This window comes from Oncorhynchus mykiss, chromosome 24, assembly GCF_057628025.1.
Source record: "Oncorhynchus mykiss isolate SJ-2025 chromosome 24, ASM5762802v1, whole genome shotgun sequence".
In the NCBI taxonomy this organism is placed as follows: Eukaryota; Metazoa; Chordata; class Actinopteri; order Salmoniformes; family Salmonidae; genus Oncorhynchus; species Oncorhynchus mykiss.
The window spans coordinates 31982419-32007500 of record NC_143045.1 but is presented as its reverse complement, the minus strand read 5'-3'; the positions used below and the strand labels follow the sequence as shown (position 1 = coordinate 32007500).

At 45.8% G+C, this 25082-nt stretch overlaps 1 protein-coding gene across 19 annotated transcripts in view; it reads left to right on the top strand.

Annotated features, from left to right (window-relative positions):
* LOC110503394 (roundabout homolog 2) overlaps positions 1-25082 on the top strand; it is a 621451-nt gene that overhangs the window by 584169 nt on the left and 12200 nt on the right. For 14 of the 19 annotated variants that reach the window (XM_090218873.1, XM_036961728.2, XM_090218878.1 and 11 more), the window contains 5 exons: positions 2966-3238; positions 4576-4701; positions 11045-11204; positions 14376-14639; positions 15920-16146. In XM_090218873.1, the coding sequence (XP_090074999.1) occupies positions 2966-3238; positions 4576-4701; positions 11045-11204; positions 14376-14639; positions 15920-16146 (1050 nt within the window). The remainder of the gene's footprint in view (positions 1-2965; positions 3239-4575; positions 4702-11044; positions 11205-14375; positions 14640-15919; positions 16147-25082) is intronic. The other 5 variants (XM_090218876.1, XM_036961736.2, XM_036961739.2 and 2 more) reach the window with 1 other exon arrangement.

The following is a 25082-nucleotide window of genomic DNA, read 5'->3' as shown; positions in this document are numbered from 1 at the left end:
AAGGCCTTTATGTGGGCACGCAAAGCTCTTCTGCCCCAAAGCCCCACACTCAAAGCACTGCAGGCTATCTGTGCTGGCAAACCCTGCGTAGAGCCCCTCCCCATGTCTCACTTTAAAATGCACATTTAACTGTTGCTCATTGTAAGTCAGAAACATGAACACTTGCCTCCGGAACTAAACAATGTGCTCAACGGCATCTGAAAACCTGCCGACGGTACACGAAAACCGCTAGAAAACTTACCAAAATGATTCAGCTCTCTCTTTGATCATCTGTAATAAACAGAGGCAGATTCACAACTACCACTCTTGTCAAAGGAGTTGAAAGTGGAGAAATCGGCAGCAACACATCCCTTACAAATATTACACTAGTAATTAGCCTGCCCACTAAATTTACTATTTTCATGAACACAACCGAGCTTTGCTCATTCTGGATGCAGAATGTATAATTCCAGCTCCTACCTGTTCACCGACCGAGAGCAGAACCTCCTCCACCTTAACTCCATTCTCAGGAACACACCTGAATCCATGCCGTAACGACAGCATCTCCTCCGCACTAGGCTTAGCCATAGCACACACCACACCGTTCAAACCCCAGGAAACTAAAACTCCATCATTTTCCTCCCTAACTTTGAACAAAACCAGTGGGTACCGCTAAACTAACAGAAGAATTGAAAGAAAACACCAAGGAAAGAATCAAGAAAATGAGTAAGGACAGAGCCCTCCACACGGTCTCTAAACTACAAAACACTCCCAGCGTGCACTGAGAAAGAGTGACAGGAGAGAGATACAGGAGACATAAGAGAGAGGAGAGATAGAAGGGAGAGAGGAGAGATATATAATAGATAATAGGGAGAGGGAAGAGGTAGGGGAGAGAGAAGAGAGAGACGAGACAGAGGAGAGAGAGCGAAGAAAGAGAGGGGAGAAAGAAGCGAGAGAGGAGAGATAGTAGATATAGTATGAGATGATATATGCTGATCTGACTCCTCTACTGCTCTTCTGTACCCTAGCTCAGATGATTCATCATGTCCTCCTCTCACCTCCTAGCTACCAGCCCCACAAAGATGTAAACCTGTTTGCATATTGCATGAGTGTTTTTGGATATACATTTACATACCACATCAGAGGGAGGCTAGCGCGTTAGCAGCAGGGTATAGGCACTGTCACCGCTTGAGTAATGGCAAACAGTCCAGCGTAGTGTCATCAGCCATACCTCAGAAGATGAGGATGTGAGACAAGATGGAGGCAACGTAGGGAGGGGGGGGGGGGGGTATGTGAGAAAGAAAGAGAGAGAGAGGGGAGGGGGAGAAGTATAGAGAGACAGAAACAGAGAGTACACAGTGGCAGAATACCTGACCACTGTGACTGACCCAAACTTAAGGAAAGCTTAGACTATGTACAGACTCAGTTAGCATAGCCTTGCTATTGAGAGAGGCCACCGTAGGCAGACCTGGCTGCTGCCCACAAAATGAGGTGGAAACTGAGCTGCACTTCCTAACCTCCTGCCCAAATGTATGACCATATTAGAGACACATATTTCCCTCAGATTACACAGATCCACAAAGAATTCGAAAACAAACCCGATTTTGATAAACTCCCATATCTACTGGGTGAAGTACCACAGTGTGCCGTCACAGCAGCAAGATTTGTGACCTGTTGCCACAAGAAAAGGTCAACCAGTGAAGAACAAACACCATTGTAAATACAACCCATATTGATGCTTATTTATTTTCCCTTTTGTACTTTAACCATTTGTACATCGTTACAACACTGTATATATATATATATAATATGACATTTGAAATGTCTTTATTATTTTGAAACTTCTGTATGTGTAATGTTTACTGTTAATTTTTATTGTTTATTTCACTTTTGTATATTATCTACCTAACCTGCTTTGGCAATGTTAACATATGTTTCCCATGCAAATAAAGCCCCTTGAATTGAATTTAGAAAGGGGAGAGAGAGAGAGAGAGTGAGAGAGAGAGAAATGGGGCAGGAGGGAGAAAGAGAGTGAGGGGGGGAGGGGGAAGAGAGAGAGGAGCGAGAGAGAGATAGAAAAATGGGGAGGGAGGGAGAAAGAGAGTGAGGGGGAGGGGGGAGAGAGAGAGGAGCGAGAGAGAGAAAGAAAAATGGGGAGAGAGAGAGAGAGAGAGAGGAGAGAGAGAGAGAGAGAAAATGGGGAGGGAGAAAGAGAGTGAGGGGGAGGGGAGAGAGAGAGAGAGAGAGAAAGGGGGGATGTGAAAAGATGGTCCAGGGCAGCCGGTCGTGAAGGACAGGGCCAGCTTGACTGCAGAATCTTCTGCCGTGGCTCTACATCATCTCCCCTTCACTGGGCGCTCAAACCCTACAGTACTACTGAGGGGCTGGGCTCACTTACACACACACACACACACACACACACATGCAGAGTGGCACCATTATCCCTCATTGGCAGCAACAAAGGGAGGAGGGAGACAGGAAAACAGAGAGGGAAAGAAGCAGGCTCAGAAGAGAGGGAGAGAGATAGGGGAGAGAGAGATAGAGAGAGGGAGGGAGAGAGTGGGGGAGGGGGGGGGGGGTTGAGATAGAGAGAGGCCCAAGGTTGTGAAGTCAGCCACTGGAATTAGAATGCATGAATAAGTGGGGATGGATTTTTCAATGAGATGAATATGTTAAACTGGATGTTAAGAGCTGAGTTGATGTCAAAGCGTTGAGATGCTCAGGGTAATTCCCTCACACCCCTGGGACTGTTGCTGACTGAACCCAGGGTCACTCTGACCTGATTCATAGTTAGACATAGACACCACTCCACTCCTAATCTATCTTGAAGAGCAGCCTTGTTCATCAATGACTCTAAACATCACTTTACCTTTCTATTTTCTATTCAAATACAATTATAGTTGATGTTCACACAGTATTTGTCATTGAAGCCCACACCACAGTCTTCTAAACTGACCCCTATTCTCTCTCCCTGTGTCTCCTCCAGACACCAGTAGTAATGGGGATAAGAGCGGCACCATGCTGTCTGACGGAGCCATCTATAGCAGTATAGACTTCACCACCAAGGCTAACTACAACAGCCCCAGCCAGGGCTCCCAGGGAGCCACCCCCTATGCCACCACACAGATCCTCCACTCCAGTAGCATCCATGAGCTGGCCGTGGACCTCCCCGAGGCCCAGTGGAAGGCCTCCATCCAGGCCAAACAGGAGATGGCCAACCTGGGGTACTCCCTGCCTGACAAGAACTCCTGCAACAACAGTGAGTGGGATTGTGTGTGTGTGTGTGTGTCTGTGTGTGTGTGTGTGTGTGTGTGTGTGTGTGTGTGTGTGTGTGTGTGTGTGTGTGTGTGTGTGTGTGTGTGTGTGTGTGTGTGTGTGTGTGTTTTGGAAGGAAGGAAGGAAGGAAGTGTGTGTGCACATGTCATACAGGAGGTGAGACTTCTCATATTTCCCTGCCATGCGAAATCCCAACTCAACTCAACACAGCCCTATGATACATGACAATATTTGCCTTAACCATCATGGCCTCACCCCTCCTACTGTGAGTGTCTGACCCCAGTACAAATCACTGCTGAGTCAGTATGGAGTGTTTCATATGATACCCCAGTTCACCCCTGTTTATAAGCCATGTGTTTACTGTGACCTGACAGTAGTTTGGACTTTAATACTCACAATCTGTCTCTGAAGCCCATTCCAGCTCCACTCCACCGTGACCGCCTGATTCTGTTTTAAGGACTCATTTCCCCCTTGCTGCCATTCAGTCTTGGTCACTTTCCAAGGTTAAATAAACACCTGATGAATGGCCAGGGAGCTAGATTAAAGCATCCATTTTCTCCAGTTTTGGATTATATTGCTTCCCTCTCTCTGTTCTAACTAATTGCCTATCCTCTTTAGCACAACTAATATTTAAGAAAATAATTCAACTTAATTATAATGGATTTGATAGAGGACTTTTCTGAAAGCCTTGTGGAGATTCCTGCGTCAGGACTAATGAATTTTCTGAGACTATTTCTATATATTCATGGTCTCATTCTCTAGAGGTTTAAAGTAGATTTGTTGTATTGTTTGTGCCCATAATGTAACTCAATTTCCGATCCTTTACCGTCTTGCATTATTTTAAAAGTAACATTTGATTGGATCTCAAAACAATGTTACAGTAAATAACTTGCACCTGCTACAAGTGGATTTATCTCTCCCATCTCAAGAATGGATAATCACTTGGCTTTCTTCCAAAATATTATTTTCCTCATATTTTTTGTTGTCAAAGTCAAAAACGTTATACATATAAAACCCCCCAAAATGATGCCTCTCAAACAAAGGCTAAATGTTTCACTGAGTGAATGTGACCGTGAGTGGGTGGTGGGTGGGTGAGTGAGAAAGTGGGTGAGTGAGTGATTAATGTGAGAGAGACAGAAAGAGAGAGAAAGAGAGAGAGAGAGAGAGAGAGAGAGAACACATGTTAAGATGGCTGACAAGAAGAGGTGTGCATGAGTGGAGAATGTTCACTGCTTGCCTGCTGATCTAACTGCATGTTCTGCATGTGCTTCAGCCAATCACCTGATGCCACTGTATATTTTTACCCTTTAACCCCACTAGCACTCCTTTTCATTCCTGACTACCGATTGGCCGAGGGATTGTCTAATAGAATGCCACACAACCAATCACAAGATTTCAGCACCACCAGCTCTCACAACAGCTCAGACCGAAGCGGCAGCCTATCAGGTTGGTTTCTGATGTGGCAAGGCAGGGATGTGACTGGTCTTCCTACTCTCTTCAACATTCTGGGATAACTCAATGACTGCCATTTAATCCACTGTATCAGTGATTGACTTGTTAATAGCTTTATTGATCTCTTTTGCATGTGCAAAACCCAACGTCTGTCTTTATGATCCCGCCCCTCCTCCTCACCACTGTTATTTTGCTCCCACTGCTAATACTCACAACTAATAAACAATGCACGCATTTCCAGGCCGGCGTTGATCGCTGACATCAACCACATTGTCAAATGTGCTGTCTAGATGATGTAATGTTATGTGCAGCAACGATCCTCTATTCACATGCAGTGAAGTGCTTTGTCCTCCAGATTAGATTAGAAACCAGCTCTAATCTTCCCTTTAAAGAGAGGAAGTGAGGATTTGTACTATTAGAACAGGGCTCCAGGCATCCTAGCTGGTCTGACTCCATCACGGCTGGGCCTTGTAACAGGCTTTGTCTCTCACCAGGAGCTTGAGAGCAGATGAGAATTTGGGCAACGAGACTCCTTCAGACATTTAGAGTGGTGCATTGTGAGACCACACACACGCACACCGACACGCGCGCACACACGCACACACACACACACACACACACACACACACACACACACACACACACACACACACACACACACACCATCTGAGATGCTTGGCTGACTAAAATGGTGAGAATGTCTCCCATTTTCCCTCTTCTAATGGTTACTGACCACAGTAAAACCCATGTACTGAGAATTTTATAGGGCACAGAGGCAGCCCTCCTCTCTACCTCCCCTCCTATCCTCTCTACCTCCCCTCCTCTCCTCTCCCCTACCCTCCTCTCTACCTCCTCTCCCCTCCTCTCCTCTCCCCTACCCTCCTCTCCTCTACCCTCCTCTCCTCTACCCTCCTCTCTACATCCCCTCCTCTCCCCTCCCCTCCCCTACTCTCCCCTACCTTCCCCTCCTCTCTACCTCCCCTCCTCTCCCCTCCTCTCCTCTCCCCTACCCTCCTCTCCCCTACCCTCCTCTCTACCTCCCCTCCTCTCCCCTGCTCTCCCCTCCTCTCCCCTACCCTCCTCTCTATCTCCCCTCCTCTCCCCTCCTCTCCTCTCCCCTCCCCTCCTCTCTGATCTCTAATCCAATGCAATGGCTGGCAGACATTAGGCTGGAGAGGAGAGGCAGTCTGGAGTGGTAGAGAGGAAGAGATGGCACAGGAGAGGAATGGTACCAGTTTCAAAACAATCAGATATACACCACTGTTCAAAGGTTTGGGGTCACTTAGAAATGTTCTTGTTTTTGAAAGAAAAGCAAATGTTTTGTCCATTAAAATAACATCAAATTGATCAGAAATACAGTGTAGACATTGTTAATGTTGTAAATGACTATTGTAGCTGGAAACGGCTGATTTTTAATGGAATATCTACATAGGTCCTTTACTCCTGTGTTCCAATGGCACGTTTATCCATTTAAAATGATTTTACAACATTAACAATTAACAATTAAAACTTTTGAACAATAGTGTATATATCGAAGGAAGGAAGGAGAGAGAGAGATGCAATCTGTAGTGCTCATATGAGAAATGCAGATAGAGGCTCATTTTACATCAACACAGGGGGGCCAGGGGACAAGAAGCCCTTGATTGTGTTAAGCTAACATGTGTATTTTGTTTGATAGCCTCAGGGTATCTTCCCTTGAAATGTCAGGGATTTAGAGCATATTGGTCCTACAAATTAAATTGACCTGTATGGGAATTCAATTGGGACTGTACCTTTGCACTTCCCCCTCCATGATAGACCTTAAGAAATAATATCATTCCAGAGATGTATTGTGTACTGTGAGGCATGCTATACACACTGGTTTGATAAGGGCCCTGGTTGAAGTGAAACAGCATCCTATTAAATATGCATTTATCTAATTTATCTCTATCCATCTGTGGCTTATCTCTCTATACGCTGCAATGTTTCTCTACGAGGTCTAAACCCTACAGGAATACACAGCATAGTTCTGACAGAATAACGTATTATAGGTAAAGAACTTCAATGGCCAGAGGTTGGATGGCAATGAAGGGAACTTTACTGCATTTCATGTTTTGAAGTCAACTAATGAAAAACTAGACGTTTGAAAAGGAACGAAGTGAAAAGAGCAGCACAGTGCTTCGCTTCAAGGAGCTGGGGGAGGAAATAATGAACGTCTGAGATAGGAACCAGATGAAGAGGAACAGGAATAGAGCAGCTTTCAGGGTAGCGTGGGTCTACACTGGGGATGTGGTGGTGTTGCTCATTAACATCTACACTACTGGAGGAGAGGAGAGAGGAGGAGAGGAGAGGAGGAGAGGAGGAGAGGAGAGGAGAGGAGGAGAGCAGGAGAGGAGAGGAGAGCAGGAGAGGAGAGAGGAGGAGAGAAGAGGAGTGGAGGAGAGGAGGGGATGAGGAGGAGGAGAGCAGGAGAGGAGGAGAGCAGGAGAGGAGGAGAGCAGGAGAGGAGGAGAGCAGGAGAGGAGAGGAGAGGAGGAGAGAAGGAGAGGAGAGGAGGAGAGAAGGAGAGGAGAGGAGGGGAGGAGGAGAGGAGGAGAAGAGGAGAGGAGAGCAGGAGAGGAGGAGAGAAGAGGAGTGGAGGAGAGGAGGGGATGAGGAGGAGGAGAGCAGGAGAGGAGGAGAGCAGGAGAGGAGGAGAGCAGGAGAGGAGGAGAGCAGGAGAGGAGAGGAGAGGAGGAGAGAAGGAGAGGAGAGGAGGAGAGAAGGAGAGGAGAGCAGGAGAGGAGAGGAGGAGAGAAGAGCAGGAGAGGAGAGGAGGGGAGGAGAGCAGGAGAGGAGAGAGGAGGAGAGCAGGAGAGGAGTGAGGAGGAGAGGTACTAGCTAGTGAGCTCCATGATCCCTGTATTATCTCATTATGGAGCCCAGGAGAAGGGTTATGTTCTCACTGTTCTTAGAGTGGTGTCATCCATCCCTACTTCCCCCCTCTCCTCCAACTTTACACTGCCCCACTCTTAATGAGCTTCATGGCTCAGGGCTGTAGGTGGCTCAGTTTTGATGATCTAGTCTGCTGCATCATCCACCCACATACCAAACACATTGGAATGATTTCACAAATAGGCACACTTGCTAGTTATCTGTCCATCAGCGTATTCCCCCATGTGTCCTATCTCATATAGACTTCCCTCTCTACTGTTATTATAAGCCCATAATACAGTGGTTTTCAACTATTCTAAGGAGGTACTTCCCTGAAAATCCAGTCTGATCTATTCTCTCAGTGCCATGTGTTTAAATCTGGATGTGGAGTTCTTTCTTCTGGACTCTCCTTTCTGAGGCTCTGCCTGTGTCTCTCACTCAGCGCTGAGGCACTAAATGAACACAGAGACAGTTCAAGACCTCCGCTTGGCCCCACAGTTATAGACTGGGAGGGAGCGCCCAAACCAGGCGGTATAAATACCCAGCTCCACATCGAAATATAGTGGTAGATCCTTTTGAGGACAGGCCCTGTGTTTGTCAGCGAGAAAATGGGTCTGCTGTGTACTTCCTGTGTAGTTTCTAGCCATCCTTCCCTCCATGGCACAGGCTCATTTACAGTATTGATGCCTGCTCCGGTGAGGAGGGAATCGGGTTGATTGAGCAATCATGCCAGATCACCATTTATTGGGAAAAGTTGAGTGTCGCCCAGAGGAACGATTAGGAAACCAAATGACTTTGACTATACTTCCTGCCTTGGGCTTACTGCTGTTATTTTATGACTCCCAGTCTTTATCAGACCATCCTCCTCCCAGTTCCAACCTCTCTCTCATGTTCTGCTGCAACATTGTTGCAATCCATTCATTGTTGACAGGAACATTTCTGTCTGGTAACAGCTACAATTTTATAGGGAAAATGGTCAAATAACACAATTCTCCATTTACTGCTAGAGCAATATGCTGTATTTTCTCTGTTTCTGATGTCAGCCTTACTGGATCATATAGTTTCATTTCCCCAAATATCCCTGAGTGTTGATGAAATGTATTTTTTGATGACATTTAGCTAATTTATAGCCATGTCCAAGTCTGGACAGTCTATTAGATTACATGGTGTTGCATGGCACAAACTGCAGGGTTCCCTGAAATGTAGCTTTTTTTTGTGGCTCTGAGCAACGTGATTTCCACTACCCTGTATGTGTGGCTGACAACGTCAACTGGGGAGTATTTTCTGGATTGAGGTGTCCGTTCTCTGACCTCAGACACACATACAATGCTCATAGAACACCTACACAAACACACACACGCTACAGATATGCTATGGTCACAGATACATCTTCAGAAATGCTATGGTCACAGATACATCTTCAGAAATGCTATGGTCACAGATACATCTTCAGCAATGCTATGGTCACAGATACATCTTCAGATATGCTATGGTCACAGATACATCTTCAGATATGCTATTTTCTCTATATAGGGGAAAGCACAGAGGCACCACAGCAAAAACAGCCTGCAGCCTTTTCCTCTCTATAACAAGTGATCTGAGGCCTGCAGACCACACTGAGGACAACTGAGAAAGATAACAGGGCTTTCATTGTGGACCCACAACTCTAGTGAGATATTTCAATATGGACCCACAACTCTAGTGAGATATTTCAATATGGACCCACAACTCTAGTGAGATATTTCATTGTAGACCCACACCTCTAGTGAGATATTTCAATATGGACCCACAACTCTAGTGAGATATTTCAATGTAGACCCACACCTCTAGTGAGATATTTCAATGTAGACCCACACCTCTAGTGAGATTTTTCAATGTAGACCCACACCACTAGTGAGATATTTCAATATGGACCCACAACTCTAGTGAGATATTTGAATATGGACCCACAACTCTAGTGAGATATTTCATTGTAGACCCACACCTCTAGTGAGATATTTGAATATGGACCCACAACTATAGTGAGATATTTCATTGTAGACCCACACCTCTAGTGAGATATTTCAATATGGAACCACAACTCTAGTGAGATATTTCAATGTGGACCCACACCTCTAGTGAGATATTTCATTGTGGACCCACACCTCTAGTGATATATTTCAATGTGAACCCACACCTCTAGTGAGATATTTAATTGTAGACCCACACCTCTAGTGAGATATTTAATTGTGGACCCACACCTCTAGTGAGATATTTAATTGTGGACCCACACCTCTAGTGAGGTATTTCACTGTGGACTCACACCTGTAGTGAGATATTTAATTGTGGACCCACACCTCTAGTGAGGTATTTCACTGTGGACTCACACCTGTAGTGAGATATTTAATTGTGGACCCACACCTCTAGTGAGGTATTTCAATGTAGACCCACACCTCTAGTGAGATTTTTCAATGTAGACCCACACCACTAGTGAGATATTTCAATATGGACCCACAACTCTAGTGAGATATTTGAATATGGACCCACAACTCTAGTGAGATATTTCATTGTAGACCCACACCTCTAGTGAGATATTTGAATATGGACCCACAACTATAGTGAGATATTTCATTGTAGACCCACACCTCTAGTGAGATATTTCAATATGGAACCACAACTCTAGTGAGATATTTCAATGTGGACCCACACCTCTAGTGAGATATTTCATTGTGGACCCACACCTCTAGTGATATATTTCAATGTGAACCCACACCTCTAGTGAGATATTTAATTGTAGACCCACACCTCTAGTGAGATATTTAATTGTGGACCCACACCTCTAGTGAGATATTTAATTGTGGACCCACACCTCTAGTGAGGTATTTCACTGTGGACTCACACCTGTAGTGAGATATTTAATTGTGGACCCACACCTCTAGTGAGGTATTTCACTGTGGACTCACACCTGTAGTGAGATATTTAATTGTGGACCCACACCTCTAGTGAGGTATTTCACTGTGGACTCACACCTGTAGTGAGATAGGGACACTGAGGGATGGCTGGAGGACCGGGATCCACCCTCTGCTTCTTTACTGCTGCTCTCTCCCTGTTTCTATGGAGATTTGAGGACCTTCAGCAAATCAATCAATGGAAGCATGCTTTTCAGTAGTTGGCCTTGAGGTTCTTCTGTATGATGCTGCTGACAGGCACGGCTCGTTGAAGCTGTTTGTTTGTTTGAATGTGGATGACTTTTAGAAGGTGGTGTTGAAATGACCTGTTTCGAAATTAAGGAATGTTCAGCTTTATATGTTCAGTCATTTTCTGTTGGCAATATCTGCTTGTTAGACTGACAGTGAATACTGCACATAGCCACCCATGTTATATGGTTTTATAGATTTTTTTAGTAATTGAATTCTTCATGTTGCCTGAGTCAATTTCTAACTCGCTCCATCTCTGCTGTCCATAGGTGGTAAGGGGGGTAAGAAGAAGAAGGCCAAGGTTGGCACCAAACCCACCAAGACTAACGGCTCCAGCTGGGCCAACGTGGCCCTGCCCCCTCCCCCTCTACACCCTCTCCCTGGCACCGAGATGGACCACTACCCCAACGAGCACTATGAAGGAGTAGGGTACGAGCCACACCCACCATAACATACACTCTATACATTCATGGATATGCAAAACAGTCCACACTCTGCCCACTCTGTCCACACTAATTTGAAAAATTATATATATCTATCATTGTCTGACCCTTCATACAGGCTTAGCCAATTGTAAGCTCCCTCAAAACTTGAGACATCTGTGGCGTTGTGTAACAAAACTGCACATTTTAAAGTGGCCTTTTATTGTCCCACACCTCTGGTGAGATATTTTATTGTGGACCCACACCTCTAGTGAAATGGGGACACTGAGGGATGGCTGGAGAGCCGGGGTCCACCCAGCATAAGGTGCACCTGTGTAATGATCATGCTGTTTATTCAGCTTCTTGATATGTAACACCAGGTGGATGGATTATCTTGGCAAAAGAGAATTGCTCACTCACAGAGATATAAACAAATTTGTGCATTTTAGAGACATAAGCTTTTTGTTAGAACATTTCTGGGATGTTTTATTTCAGCTCATGAAACATGGGACCAACACTTTACGTGTTCATATTTTTGTTCAGGATAGAAACACTCACACATAACATATCCTTTAACTGTGCGTCTCCCTAGTTGAGGCGTGCTGTCCTCTCACCCTCATCTCCAGTTTGTGAGACTCATCTGGTTTAATAGGCTATCTGGCAAATGAGGAGTCCTCTGAACTGTAAATCTGAGCCTCTTAATGGCCGCAGATTAAAGCAGTTACATCCTGTGGTGTGTGCACTGACAAATTTATTTAATTAACATTTTCTTTACAACTAGTATTATTTCAGCATGTATAAGCATCGTTATGGGAAATTAAAGAATCCACTTACAAAATCAAATCAAATTGTATTAGTCACATGCACCGAATACAACAAGTGAAATGCTTACTTACAAGCCCCTAACCAACAGTGCAGTTTCCCCCAAAAATATGTATAAAAATAAGAGATAAAAGTAACAAGTCATTAAAGAGCAGCAGTAAAAAATAACAATATATACAGGGGGGTACTGGTACAGAGTCAATGTGCGGGGGCACTGGTTAGTTGAGGTGGTATGTACATGTAGGTAGAGTTATTAAAGTGACTATGCATAGATAACAACAGAGAGTGGCAGTGGAGGGGGGAGGGCAATACAAATAGTCTGGGTAGCCATATGACTAGATGTTCAGGAGTCTTATGGCTTGGGGGTAGAAGCTATTTAGAAGCCTCTTGGACCTAGACTTGGTGCTCCGGTACCGCTTGCTGTGCGGTACTGTAGCAGAGAGAACAGTCTATGACTAGGGTGGCTGGAGTCTTTGACAATTTTTAGTGCCTTCCTCTGACACCACCTGGTATAGAGGTCCTGGATGGCAGGAAGCTTGGCCACAGTGATGTACTGGGCCGTACGCAATACCCTCTGTTGTGCCTTGCGGCCGGAGGCTGAGCAGTTGCCACACCAGGCAGTGATGCAACGAGTCAGGATGCTCTCGATGGTGGAGCTGTAGAACCCATGCCAAATCTTTTCAGTCTCCTAAGGGGGAATAGGTTTTGTCATGCCCTCTTCACAACTGTCTTTATGAGCTTGGAACATGTTAATTTGTTGGTGATGTGGACACCAAGGAACTTGAAGGTCTCAACCTGCTCCACTGCAACCCCGGCGATGAGAATGGGGGCGGACTCGGTCCTCTTTTTCCTGTAGTCCACAATCATCTCCTTTGATCACGTTGAGGGAGAGGTTGTTGTTCTGGCTCTACACAGCCAGGTCTCTGACCTCCTCCCTATAGGCCATCTCGTTGTTGTCTGTGATCAAGCCTACCACTGTTGTGTCATCGGCAAATTGAATGATGGTGTTGGAGTTGTGCCTGGCCATGCAGTCATGAGTGAATAGGGAGTACAGGAGGGGACTGAGCATGCACCCCGAGGGGCCCCTGTGTTGAGGATCAGCGTGTTGTTACCTATCCTTACTACTTGGGGGCGGTCCGTCAGGAAGTCCAGGATCCAGTTGCAGAGGGAGTTGTTTAGTCCCAGGGTCCTTAGCTTATTGATGAGCTTTGAGGGCACAATGGGGTTGAACGCTGAACTGTAGTCAATGAATAACATTCTCACATAGGTGTTCCTTTTGTCCAGGTGGGACAGGGCAGTGTGGAGTGCAATAGAGATTGCATCATCTGTGGATCTGTTGGGGCGGTATTGGAGTGGGTCTAGGGTTTCTGGGATGATGGTGTTGATGTGAGCCATGACCACATTCTACAAAGTCTACAAAGTAATTTAGAAAGTTTGACAAGATCGCACTAGGTCAAACTAGTCAAGACCACACTAGGTCACACTAGTCAAGGTCACACTAGGTCACACTAGTCAAGATCACACTAGGTCACACTAATCAAGATCACATTAGGTCACACTAGTCAAGATCACACTAGGTCACACTAGCCAAGATCCCACTAGGTCACACTAGTCAAGGTCACACTAGTCAAGATCACACTAGGTCACACTAGCAAAGGTCACACTAGCTCACACTAGTCAAGATCACACTTGGTCACACTAGCCAAGATCACACTAGGTCACACTAGTCAAGATCACACTAGATCACACAAGTCAAGATCACACTAGGTCACCCTAGTCAAGATCACACTAGGCCACACTAGTCAAGATCACACTAGGTCACACTAGTCAAGATCACACTAGATCACACAAGTCAAGGTCACACTAGCTCACTCTAGTCAAGATCACACCAGGTCACACTAGTCAATATCAGACTAGTCAAGATCACGCTAGGTCACACTGGTAAAGATCACACCAGGTCACACCAGTCAAGATCACACTAGGTCACACCAGGCAAGATCACACCAGGTCACACCAGCCAAGATCACACTTGGTCACACTGGTCAAGATCACACGAGGTCACCCTAGTCAAGATCACACTTGGACACACTAGTCAAGATCACACTAGTCAAGGTCACACTAGTCACACTAATCTGGCACATGACCAGAAGAAAGAAAGTTGAGTTAGAGTACTTATCTTACCCCTCCTCCCTCTCTCTGTCTCTCTGTATGGCCACCCCTCCTCCCTCTCTCTCTGTATGGCCACCCCTCCTCCCTCTCTCTCTCTCTGTATGGCCACCCCCCATCCCTCTTCCTCACACTATGGCCACCCCTCCTCCCTCTCTGTCTCTGTGTGGCCACCTCTCCTCCCTCCCAGGTATGAGAGTGATGGCTGGGGTCCTCCCATGCCCGTGCAGACCTACCTCCACCAGGGAATGGAGGATGAGCTAGAGGAGGAGGAAGAGAGGGTCCCCACCCCACCCATTCGTGGCGTGGCTTCGTCCCCAGCAGCGGTGTCCTTCGGCCAGCAGTCCACGGCCACCCTCACCCCCTCTCCCCGGGAGGAGCTGCAGCCCATGCTCCAGGCCCACCTGGATGAGATCACCCGTGCCTACCAACTAGACATGGCCAAACAGACATGGTTTGTACACCCACTGGAGAGGAATACTATAAAAATAGTACAATGTTGGGTGATATGAGAATGCTGGAAGTGTTTTTCTTTCACTATCTGTTTATTCCTCCCTTCCATGTTTTATTTTGGTGTTATGTTAGCTGCACAGTCACGGCATTGCGCAAAACACAAGCACTCATGAATCATGTCATTTTAATGGGCCAGTGTTACCACTTACACAACTGTCCCTTCTGCTCACTGTGAGAACACAATGTCTAAAGCACTTGTTTAGCCCCACCCACATCCATGCTGCTATACATTCTATTGTTGTGGTGCTCATGCACGGCAGATGAAGCCCACTTTTCACCCTGTCGGAAGAGTGGGAGAGAACGAAGGAGGAAGAGAGGGAGAGAACAAAGGAGGAAGAGTGGGAGAGAACGAAGGAGGAAGAGAGGGAGAGAACAAAGGAGGAAGAGTGGGAGAGTACGAAGGAGGAAGAGAGGGAGAGAAAAAAGGAGGAAGAGTGGGAGAGAACGAAGGAGGAAGAGTGGGAGAGAACGAAGGAGGAAGAGAGGGAGAGAACGAAGGTGGAAGAGAGGGAGAGAACGAAGGAGGAAGAGTGGGAGAGAACGAAGGTGGAAGAGAGGGAGAGAACGAAGGAGGAAGAGAGGGAGAGAACGAAGGAGGAAGAGAGGGAGAGACTGGCATCCATTCATTACAGTAGAGGGAATAGGGAAGACTTGTCAGGAAGGAGCCGTCTTGTTAGCCAGTAATGACTACGTTTGAGAGCATCTTTGACAACAGGAAAGAGGCAGTAATTACATCAGAATCCCTCCCGCCGCAGACCGTCTCAGACCCCACGGCACTCCTCAAACAAACAGGGCTGTCAGTGACGTGAGGCGGGCGCTGAGTGGAGCAGAGAGGGCTGTGTGAGGGGGTGACAGCCTCGTGTCGACAGGCCTAGAGAGCGGGCCCATTGTACTCTCTTCAACTGCAATTACAGGGTCATTGTGTTGGCATGGAAGGAGGAGAGACGTAGAATTAGTGGAATTGTCCCATTTTATTCAAAACGGCAGAATCTGAAAGAATTTCTAAATGTAACTTAACAGTTCCTTTCGTCTATCTCGGATTCCTTCTTTATGTCATCCTGTCTTTCATTCACCAGCATTGTCTTTCTTGATGTATTTTGACATTTGTTCTCTTCCCTGATGTTGCTGTCCCCCCACCAGCAGCCCATCCTCTCCTGTGTCTGTGTTTTGGTGTGTACCTGTAGCATGATGATAACCCATATTACTCTGACTCTCTGACAGGCTCATGCAGGGTGGCTCCCTCCCCCCTCTCCCTCCCCAGGCCCCCGCCCCTCCAGTGGGGTACGTGTCCAGCACCCTGGTGTCTGACCTGGAGACTGACATCCCTGACGAGGATGAGGAGGATGAGGAAGAGGAGGAGGATGAAGGCTATGAGATGTCCAGGCCTCTCTATGGTATTGAGCACACGCCAGGGTCCAGCATGGACAACCTAGACAGCTCTGTAACAGGTGAGATACTGCGCTGATACAATGACATGTGGACAGAACAATGGAAATCTGACACGTGACAGACGTCGTTGTCTCCGTTCAGAGAAGGATATTGGAACTTCTTTCCCACTTCGTTAGAAGTCAAATCTTCCTGATGTTGTGCAGTTTTCTGCCACTCTCTTATTAATGATTTGGGTATTACAAAGAAACAATCACAAATCCTTTTCCAAAACAAAAAATAGTTTAACTACAAAAGCATGTTCAGTTGTCATTCCACAGAAATTCAAAAAGATTACGGACCCCTTATCAGGTAACATATCAAATGTAATCTCAAATTCATCATCTCCAGCACCAAACCAGTGTCTACATATGTAGAGGGAGGGAGGGTCTTTTCTTGCTCCTTCACGTCACTGCACATCTCATAGGGTTTGAAAAGCACTGTTTTAAAATCAAAAATCACTTTTGAGGATGTCATCGTGTAGAACTTTTTTACTTTATATTTTATTTCTACAAAACTTAGAAATGCCCAATTTACACATATGTTGAAACTGGTATTGTGCTGGAGATAATGAAAATGAGGTTGAAAAGTGTTCCGCAAACTAGTAGGTAAGTATTACAATTCTGTTTGCCCAGTTACAGACTGCATTTTAACCATTGATTTACAATGAAATGTTGTATTTTATTCCGCTCATGGCATTAGACTATCATTCCACAATTTCCTGTATATGTGTGTCTCACCTGGAAATGAATGTATTGCATGTACCTTAAACCCAGTTTCTTCAAGTGGTTTTGGCAGACTGTGGAATTATAATTATCATACCCAAAAAGAGATAAGAAATTCCATGAATTTTAAAAAGGACAGTGAGAGGGAAATTAAGATGAAGGAGAGCAAAGGGCGAGGAGGGGTGGGTGAGAGACATGGATAGAGAGAGAGAGAGAGAGAGAGAGAGAGAGAGAGAGAGAGAGACAGAACCAGAGAGAGAGAGAGAGAGACAGAACCAGAGAGAGAGACAGAGAGAGAGAGAGAGAGAGAGAGAGAGACAGAACCAGAGAGAGAGAGAGAGAGAGACAGAACCAGAGAGAGAGAGAGAGAGAGAGAGAGAGAGAGAGACAGAACCAGAGAGAGAGAGAGATTGATTTAGCTCACACACAGCGTCAGCGACTGCCATGCACCCCATATCTTCCCTAGAAGATATAGAATACAGTTCACGTGCAGAATATTCCATTCCAGGCTGGAGGCACCATTTCCATCTTTACAACTCACTGAAAGCTTTTACAGCCGTCTGTCTGGCGGAGAGAGGGACATGTGAAGGGCATGACATTGGAGAAGGTGATACAGTATGGCTGTGTCCTACTGCGTCTCTCATACCAACTGAACAGGACATACTAGTCCTCTATACCAGACATGGCTGACTGCTATACTACAGACTAAAGGTTGACCGATTATGATTTTTCAACGCCGATACCGATTATTGGAGGACAAAAAAAGCCGATACCAATTAATCGGCCAATTTTCTTATTTATTCATTTGTAATAATGACAATTACAACAATACTGAATGAACACTTATTTTAACTTAATATAACACATCAATAAAATCAATTTAGCCTCAAATAAATAATGAAACGTGCTCATTTTGGTTTAAATAATGCAAAAACAAAGTGTTGGAGAAGAAAGTAAAAGTTCAATATGTGCTATGTAAGAAAGCTATCGTTTAAGTTCCTTGCTCAGAACATGAGAACATATGAAAGCTGGTGGTTCCTTTTAACATGAGTCTTCAATATTCCCAGGTAAGAAGTTTTAGGTTGTAGTTATTATAGGAATTATAGGACTATTTCTCTCTATACCATTTGTATTTCATTAACCTTGACTATTGGATGTTCTTATAGGCACTTTAGTATTGCCAGTGTAACAGTATAGCTTCCGTCCCCCTCCTCGCTCCTACCTGGGCTCGAACCAGGAACACGACGACAACAGCCTCCCTCGAAGCAGCTTTACCCATGCGGAGCAAGGGGAATAACTACTCCAAGTCTCAGAGCGAGTGACGTTTGAAATGCTATTAGCGCGCACCCCGCTAACTAGCTAGCCATTTCACATCGGTTACACCAGCCTAATCTCGGGAGTTGATAGGCTTAAAGTCATAAACAGCTGCTGGCAAATGCACAAATGTGCTGTTTGAATGAATGCTTACGAGCCTACTGGTGCCTACCACCGCTCAGTCAGACTGCTCTATCAAATCATAGATTTAGTTATAACATGATAACACACAGAAATACGAGCCTTAGGTCATTAAAATGGCCTTATCCGGAAACTATCATCTCGAAAACAAGACGTTTATTCTTTCAGTGAAATACGGAACCATTCCGTATTTTATCTAATAGGTGGCATCTAAATAATCCTGTTACATTGCACAACCTTTAATGTTATGTCATAATTACGTAAAATTCTGGCAAATTAGGTGGCCCAAACTGTTGCATATACAAACTGTTGCATATGACTCTGCGTGCAATGAATGCAAGAGAAGTGACACAATTTCACTTGGTTAATATTGCCTGCTAACCTGGATTTATTTTAGCTAAATATGCAGGTTTAAAAATATATACTTCTGTGTATTGATTTTAAGAAAGGCATTGATGTTTATGGTTAGGTACACATTGGAGCAACGATACACACCGCATCAATTATATGTAACGCAGGACACGCTAGATAAACTAGTAATATCATCAACCATGTGTAGTTAACTAGTGATTATGATTGATTGATTGTTTTTTATAAGATACGTTTAATGCTAGCTAGCAACTCACTTTGGCTTACTGCATTCGCATAACAGGCAGTCTCCTCGTGGAGTGCAATGTAATCAGGTGGTTAGAGCGTTGGACTAGTTCATTGTAAGGTTGCAAGATTGAATCCCCCGAGCTGACAAGGTAAAAATCTGTCATTCTGCCCCTGAACGAGGCAGTTAACCCACTGTTCCTAGGCCTCATTGAAAATAAGAAAAAAAGAATGTGTTCTTAACTGACTTGCCTCGTTAAATAAAGGTGTAAAAAATAATAATAATCTGATTGTTATGAAAACTTGATGTCTGCCCTAATTAATCGGCCATTCCGATTAATCGATCGACCGCTACTACAGACAGGATGGAGCAGCAACTCTGTATTTTATGAGTGAGGAGGGATAGAACTAAGAAGGGAAGAGAAGAAGGGATACATATTTATATTGAATGAGGAAGAGAGAGCGAGACAAAGAGAAAGGGAGGAAGATACATATCTAGAGAGAGAGAGAGACAGAGAGAAATTTTACATTTTGTATTGTTTATTTCACTTTTGTATATTATCTACCTTACTTGCTTTGGCAATGTTAACACGTTTCCCATGCCAATAAAGCCCCTTGAATTGAATTGAGAGAGAGTGAGAAAGAGAGAGACAGAAAGAGAGAGAAAGAGAGACATCGAGAGACACAGAGAAAGAGAGACAGAGAGAGAGAGACAGAGAGAGGGGGAAGATATATATTGTATCTATAAAAAGAGGAACAGGGAGAGAGGGAGGGAGGATTGACACGGCTGCTTGGCTGGCCTGTCGACTGCAACCCCAGAGTGTAGTTTTTCTGTGGGATGATGGAACATGGCTATGACACATGCTGCTGTTTATATATTTAGAGGAATATAAAGCTGCGACTGGGCCCTAATCTGCTGCATCTCTCCTGCACTGTATTACTCTGAAGACACTACTATTTCTTCTTATCTTTCCACAAGTCTCCCCCGCTTCCCACCGTTTGACAGCACAGATACGGTCCCAGCTCCAGGGTTAGCAGGAGGGGCAGATGGAGGAAGGGGGAATGTGCGGAGATTAATCGCGGCCACCATTTTGAGGCTGTGGAGAGAGGGGGCAGGAGCAGATTTCTGTAGAGCCCAACGTGATGGATTTGTCATTGTTATAATAATATGTAAATAGGTCTGTTTCCTTAATGTTATAACAAATGCCACTAAATAAAAAATTCTCACCGTTGGGCCCATAAAAACAGTGCACATACATTTTTTTCACTAGAGAGATTGTCTGTGTGTATTGTCTGTGTGTCTTTGTATTATGTAATGCACTGCATAATACAACATATTTTTCTAAAGCTAAAGGTGAATCCACCTGAAGCAGTGTTAAATTACCATGGTTAGGCTGAGATGAATACACACAGGTACTATATCCCAGGGCGGTGTATTTGTATTCTAGAGTAGCTAGCTGTGTTGTGTGTTACTGATGCTGCAGTATAACATCCACAGGGATCTCAGTGCTGTGTCTCTCTGGGTGATTATTCTCCCATCAACCCCCTGGCAGGGAGGGCTGAGGGGAGTGTGTGGGGTGGGGGTGGGAAGGGTGCAGGGTCACGTCTCCTGTCGGCAGGTGCAGCCGCCAGCTCATCAGGGGGAACGATTTAACTGCTTAACGACATGCAGATGAGCCGCTCCATCAGCATAAATCAGTTTTAGTGGCAGGAGGAACCTGGGATACCTGGCTTTTACTGCCCCTGGCTAGTGGCTAGCTCCTGATTACTGCCCCTGGCTAGTGGCTAGCTCCTGTTTACTAACCCCTGGCTAGTGGCTAGCTCCTGTTTACTGCCCCTGGCTAGTGGCTAGCTCCTGTTTTCTGCCCCTGGCTAGTGGCTAGCTCCTGTTTACTAACCCCTGACTAGTGGCTAGCTCATGTTTACTGCCCCTGGCTAGTGGCTAGCTCCCGTTTACTAACCCCTGGCTAGTGGCTAGCTCCTGTTTACTAACCCCTGGCTAGTGGCTAGCTCCCGTTTACTGCCCCTGGCTTTTGGCTAGCTCCCGTTTACTAAACCCTGGCTAGTGGCTAGCTCCCGTTTACTAACCCCTGGCTTTTGGCTAGCTCCCATTTACTAACCCCTGGCTAGTGGCTAGCTCCTGTTTACTGCCCCTGGCTTTTGGCTAGCTCCCGTTTACTAAACCCTGGCTAGTGGCTAGCTCCCGTTTACTAACCCCTGGCTTTTGGCTAGCTCCCATTTACTAACCCCTGGCTAGTGGCTAGCTCCTGTTTACTGCCCCTGGCTAGTGGCTAGCTCCCGTTTACTAACCCCTGGCTAGTGGCTAGCTCCCGTTAATGCCCCTGGCTAGTGGCTAGCTCCCGTTTACTGCCCCTGGCTAGCTCCCGTTTACTGCCCCTGGCTAGCTCCCGTTTACTGCTCCTGGCTAGTGGCTAGCTCCCTTTTACTGGCCCTGGCTAGTGGCTAGCTCCCTTTTACTGGCCCTGGCTAGTGGCTAGCTCCTGTTTACTAACCCCTGGCTAGTGGCTAGCTCCTGTTTACTGCCCCTGGCTAGTGGCTAGCTCCTGTTTACTGCCCCTGGCTAGTGGCTAGCTCCTATTTACTAACCCCTGGCTAGTGGATAGCTCCTGTTTACTAACCCCAGGCTAGTGGCTAGCTCCAGTTTACTAACCCCTGGCTAGTGGCTAGTTCCCGTTTACTGCCCCTGGCTTTTGGCTAGCTCCCGTTTACTAAACCCTGGCTAGTGGCTAGCTCCCGTTTACTGCCCCTCGCTATTGGCTAGCACCCATTTACTAACCCCTGGCTAGTGGCTAGCTCCCGTTAATGCCCCTGGCTAGTGGCTAGCTCCCGTTTACTGCCCCTGGCTAGCTCCCGTTTACTGCCCCTCACTAGTGGCTAGCTCCCATTTACTAACCCCTTGCTAGTGCCTAGCTCCCGTTTACTGCCCCTGGCTAGCTCCCGTTTACTGCCCTTGGCTAGCTCCCTGTTACTGCTTCTGGCTAGTGGCTAGCTCCCTTTTACTGGCCCTGGCTAGTGGCCAGCTCCCTTTTACTGGCCCTGTCTAGCTCCCTTTTACTGGCCCTGGCTAGTGGCTAGCTAGTGACTAGCTCCCTTTTACTGCTCCTGGCTAGTGGATAGCTCCCTTTTACTGGCCTGGACCATTAGTACAGGGAACATGAGCAGGTGAGAGAAGGTTATTAGATACCTAGTCATTTGAGAATTGAATGGAACCTTAGTCTGAATCCTTAATCAGAATCCTTCATCTGAATCCTTAGTCTGAATCCTTAGTCTGAAAAGAATTGCGCTCATGTAAAGTAGATTAAGCACGATTGGTTGCAGAATTCAAGACCACAAATATTAAGCTAAATTGCGTTTTCAGTACATGATGTCAGCAAGATCAAAGTTTCCTTGACGTATCAGGGATAGCTGTGTCCCAAAGACACGAGTAGTAGAGACTAGCAGTTAGTGTGGCTAGAAGCTCACTGTGTGATGTGATGTGCTGAGGTAGTGGGTCATGAGCTGGAGGAGTGGAGTTGGAAGGAAGTCTCAGTGCCTTGGTTTGACTGCCTCTCTCTGCTTATACTTCATTATCTGCACTAGTCTCTGCGGGAGGATTGGACCCAGAGGAATTGCATTCTTTGTTTTTTCTTCTTAGAAGGAAAACTCAGAGAAAAGCAGTGTGAGAGAAAATAGCCTGGCAAGATGAAGGCCAGAACGAGAAAATAGCCTGGCAAGATAAAGGCCAGAACGTAGTTAGTGTCTTGGGTATTTTCAGTCAGTGCAGTAAAATTGGAATGTGCAAGGTTTTAAAGTTGTCACATGGTTTCCCAGGTTTATTGAAGTTTTCCATTAGTTTGTGGATAATTTGCTCCGATCGTTTCTCAGAGAGAAAAGCTGTTATAAGGTGAGCTGCTGGTTGAAAGCTTTAGTTCCCTGAGGCCTTGTTTAAGCTGGGTTCTGCACAAACCACAATGTTGTGGTGTGAAAGGGCTCAGGGGCGAGAAATTGAAAAGCACTTTTAGGGAGTTTCCTCAGTTTCCTGACTTCCTTGGGCTGCACAAACATAAATCAGACATTGAGTTTTACGTCAATTACAGTGCTGGACTAACGCTGTGTTCCAATGAGAAGTGTAGTATGAAAGGGACTCTGTCAGTACAGCTGGTACATGTTTGGGTTTAGTTGATCTTCTCCTGTCTCTCTCTGTGTCTGAATGAGTGCCATACCTCTGGTAGGCCTGCTCCTCTCTGTGTCTGAATGAGTGCCAGACCTCTGGTATGCTTGCTCCTCTCTGTGTCTAAATGAGTGCCATACCTCTGGTAGGCCTGCTCCTCTCTGTGTCTGAATGAGTGCCAGACCTCTGGTATGCCTGCTCCTCTCTGTGTCTAAATGAGTGCCAGACCTCTGGTATGCCTGCTCCTCTCTGTGTCTGAATGAGTGCCAGACCTCTGGTATGCCTGCTCCTCTCTGTGTCTAAATGAGTGTCAGACCTCTGGTATGCCTGCTCCTCTCTGTGCCTGCCTTGGCCATACTTTTGACTGTCACCCTCTGTTCCCAACTGACCACCTCTCTCATCCCCTTTGTTCCCTACTGACCACATATCTGTACCCCTCTCATCCCCTCTGTTCCCCACTGACCCCATCTCAGTACCCCTCTCATCCCCTCTGTTCCCCACTGACCCCATCTCAGTACCCCTCTCATCCCCTCTGTTCCCCACTGACCCCATCTCAGTACCCCTCACATCCCCTCTGTTCCCCACGGACCCCATCTCAGTACCCCTCACATCCCCTCTGTTCCCCACTGACCCCATCTCAGTACCCCTCTCATCCCCTCTGTTCCCCTCTCATCATCATTCTCATCCCTGCTACTCCCTCTTTTCCCTCTCCCCTCTCTCCCCATGACATTTCCTCCTCCATTTGAGCTCTGTACCGTATCCCCCCTTTTCTCTTCATCATGACATGCACATTTCTTTTCATTTTTGTCTCATGGGCTTGTCTGCGGACCACGAGATTGTGTGTGTGTGTTTGTGTGTGTGTGAGTTTGGATAAGTGCCACTTCATTGTGTCTGCCAAGCAAGCCTCTCAGAAAGCTGTCATTTAAGCTGACTGTAGTCTCACCTGCCAGAATGGCATATTTTTGTTGGCACGATGGAAAGGCTTTCTTTAGGAGTTTCTGAAAGGATAAAGACATACTCTCACCAGAAACATTCACAATATAGGCTCTGTTTTATGGGAACAGCTTCCATCCACGAGGGTTTCCTTAAGTTTCCAGTATTTCTGGAAAGTCTAGATAATGATTATTTTGCATGTAACATTTTCCCCTTTTGTCTTTTAATCTTCCTGACAGTGATGTACCAGGCTACAAATCTCTGCTGCCTTTGTTTAGTGATATAATTGACCTTCATTTTTACATACTTTATTTTATTTCACCTTTATTTAACCAGGTAGGCCTGTTGAGAACAAGTTCTCATTTACAGCTGCGACCTGGCCAAGATAAAGCAAAGCAGTGCGACAACAACACAGAGTTACACATAAACAAACATACAGTCAATAACACAAAAGAAAGGAAAAATAGAACAATCTATGTACAGTGTGTGCACATGTAGAAGAGTAGGGAGGTAGGCAATACATTGGCCATAGAGGCAAAAATAATTACAGTTTAGCATTAATACTGGAGTGATAGATGTGCAGATAATGATGTGCAAGTAGAGATACTGGGGTGCAAAAGAGCAAGATGGTAAGTAATAATGTGGGGATGAGGTAGTCAGGTGTGCTATTTACAGATTGGCTGTGTCCAGGTACAGTGATCGGTAAGCTGCTCTGACAGCTGATGCTTAAAGTTAGAGGGAGATATAAGACTCCAGCTTCAGTGATTTTTGCAATTCGTTCTAGTCATTGGCAGCAGAGAACTGAAAGGAAAGGCTGCCAAAGGAAGTGTTGGCTTTGGGGATGACCAGTGCAATATACTTTCTGGAGCGCGTGCTACGGGTGGGTGTTGCTATGGTGACCAGTGAGATGAGAAAAGGCGGGGCTTTACCTAACAAAGACTTATAGATGACCTGGAGCCAGTGGGTTTGGTGACGGATATGTAGTGAGGGCCAGCCAACGAGAGCATACAGGTCGCAGTGGTGGGTAGTATATGGGGCTTTGTTGATAAAACGGATAGACTACATCCAGTTTGCTGAGTAG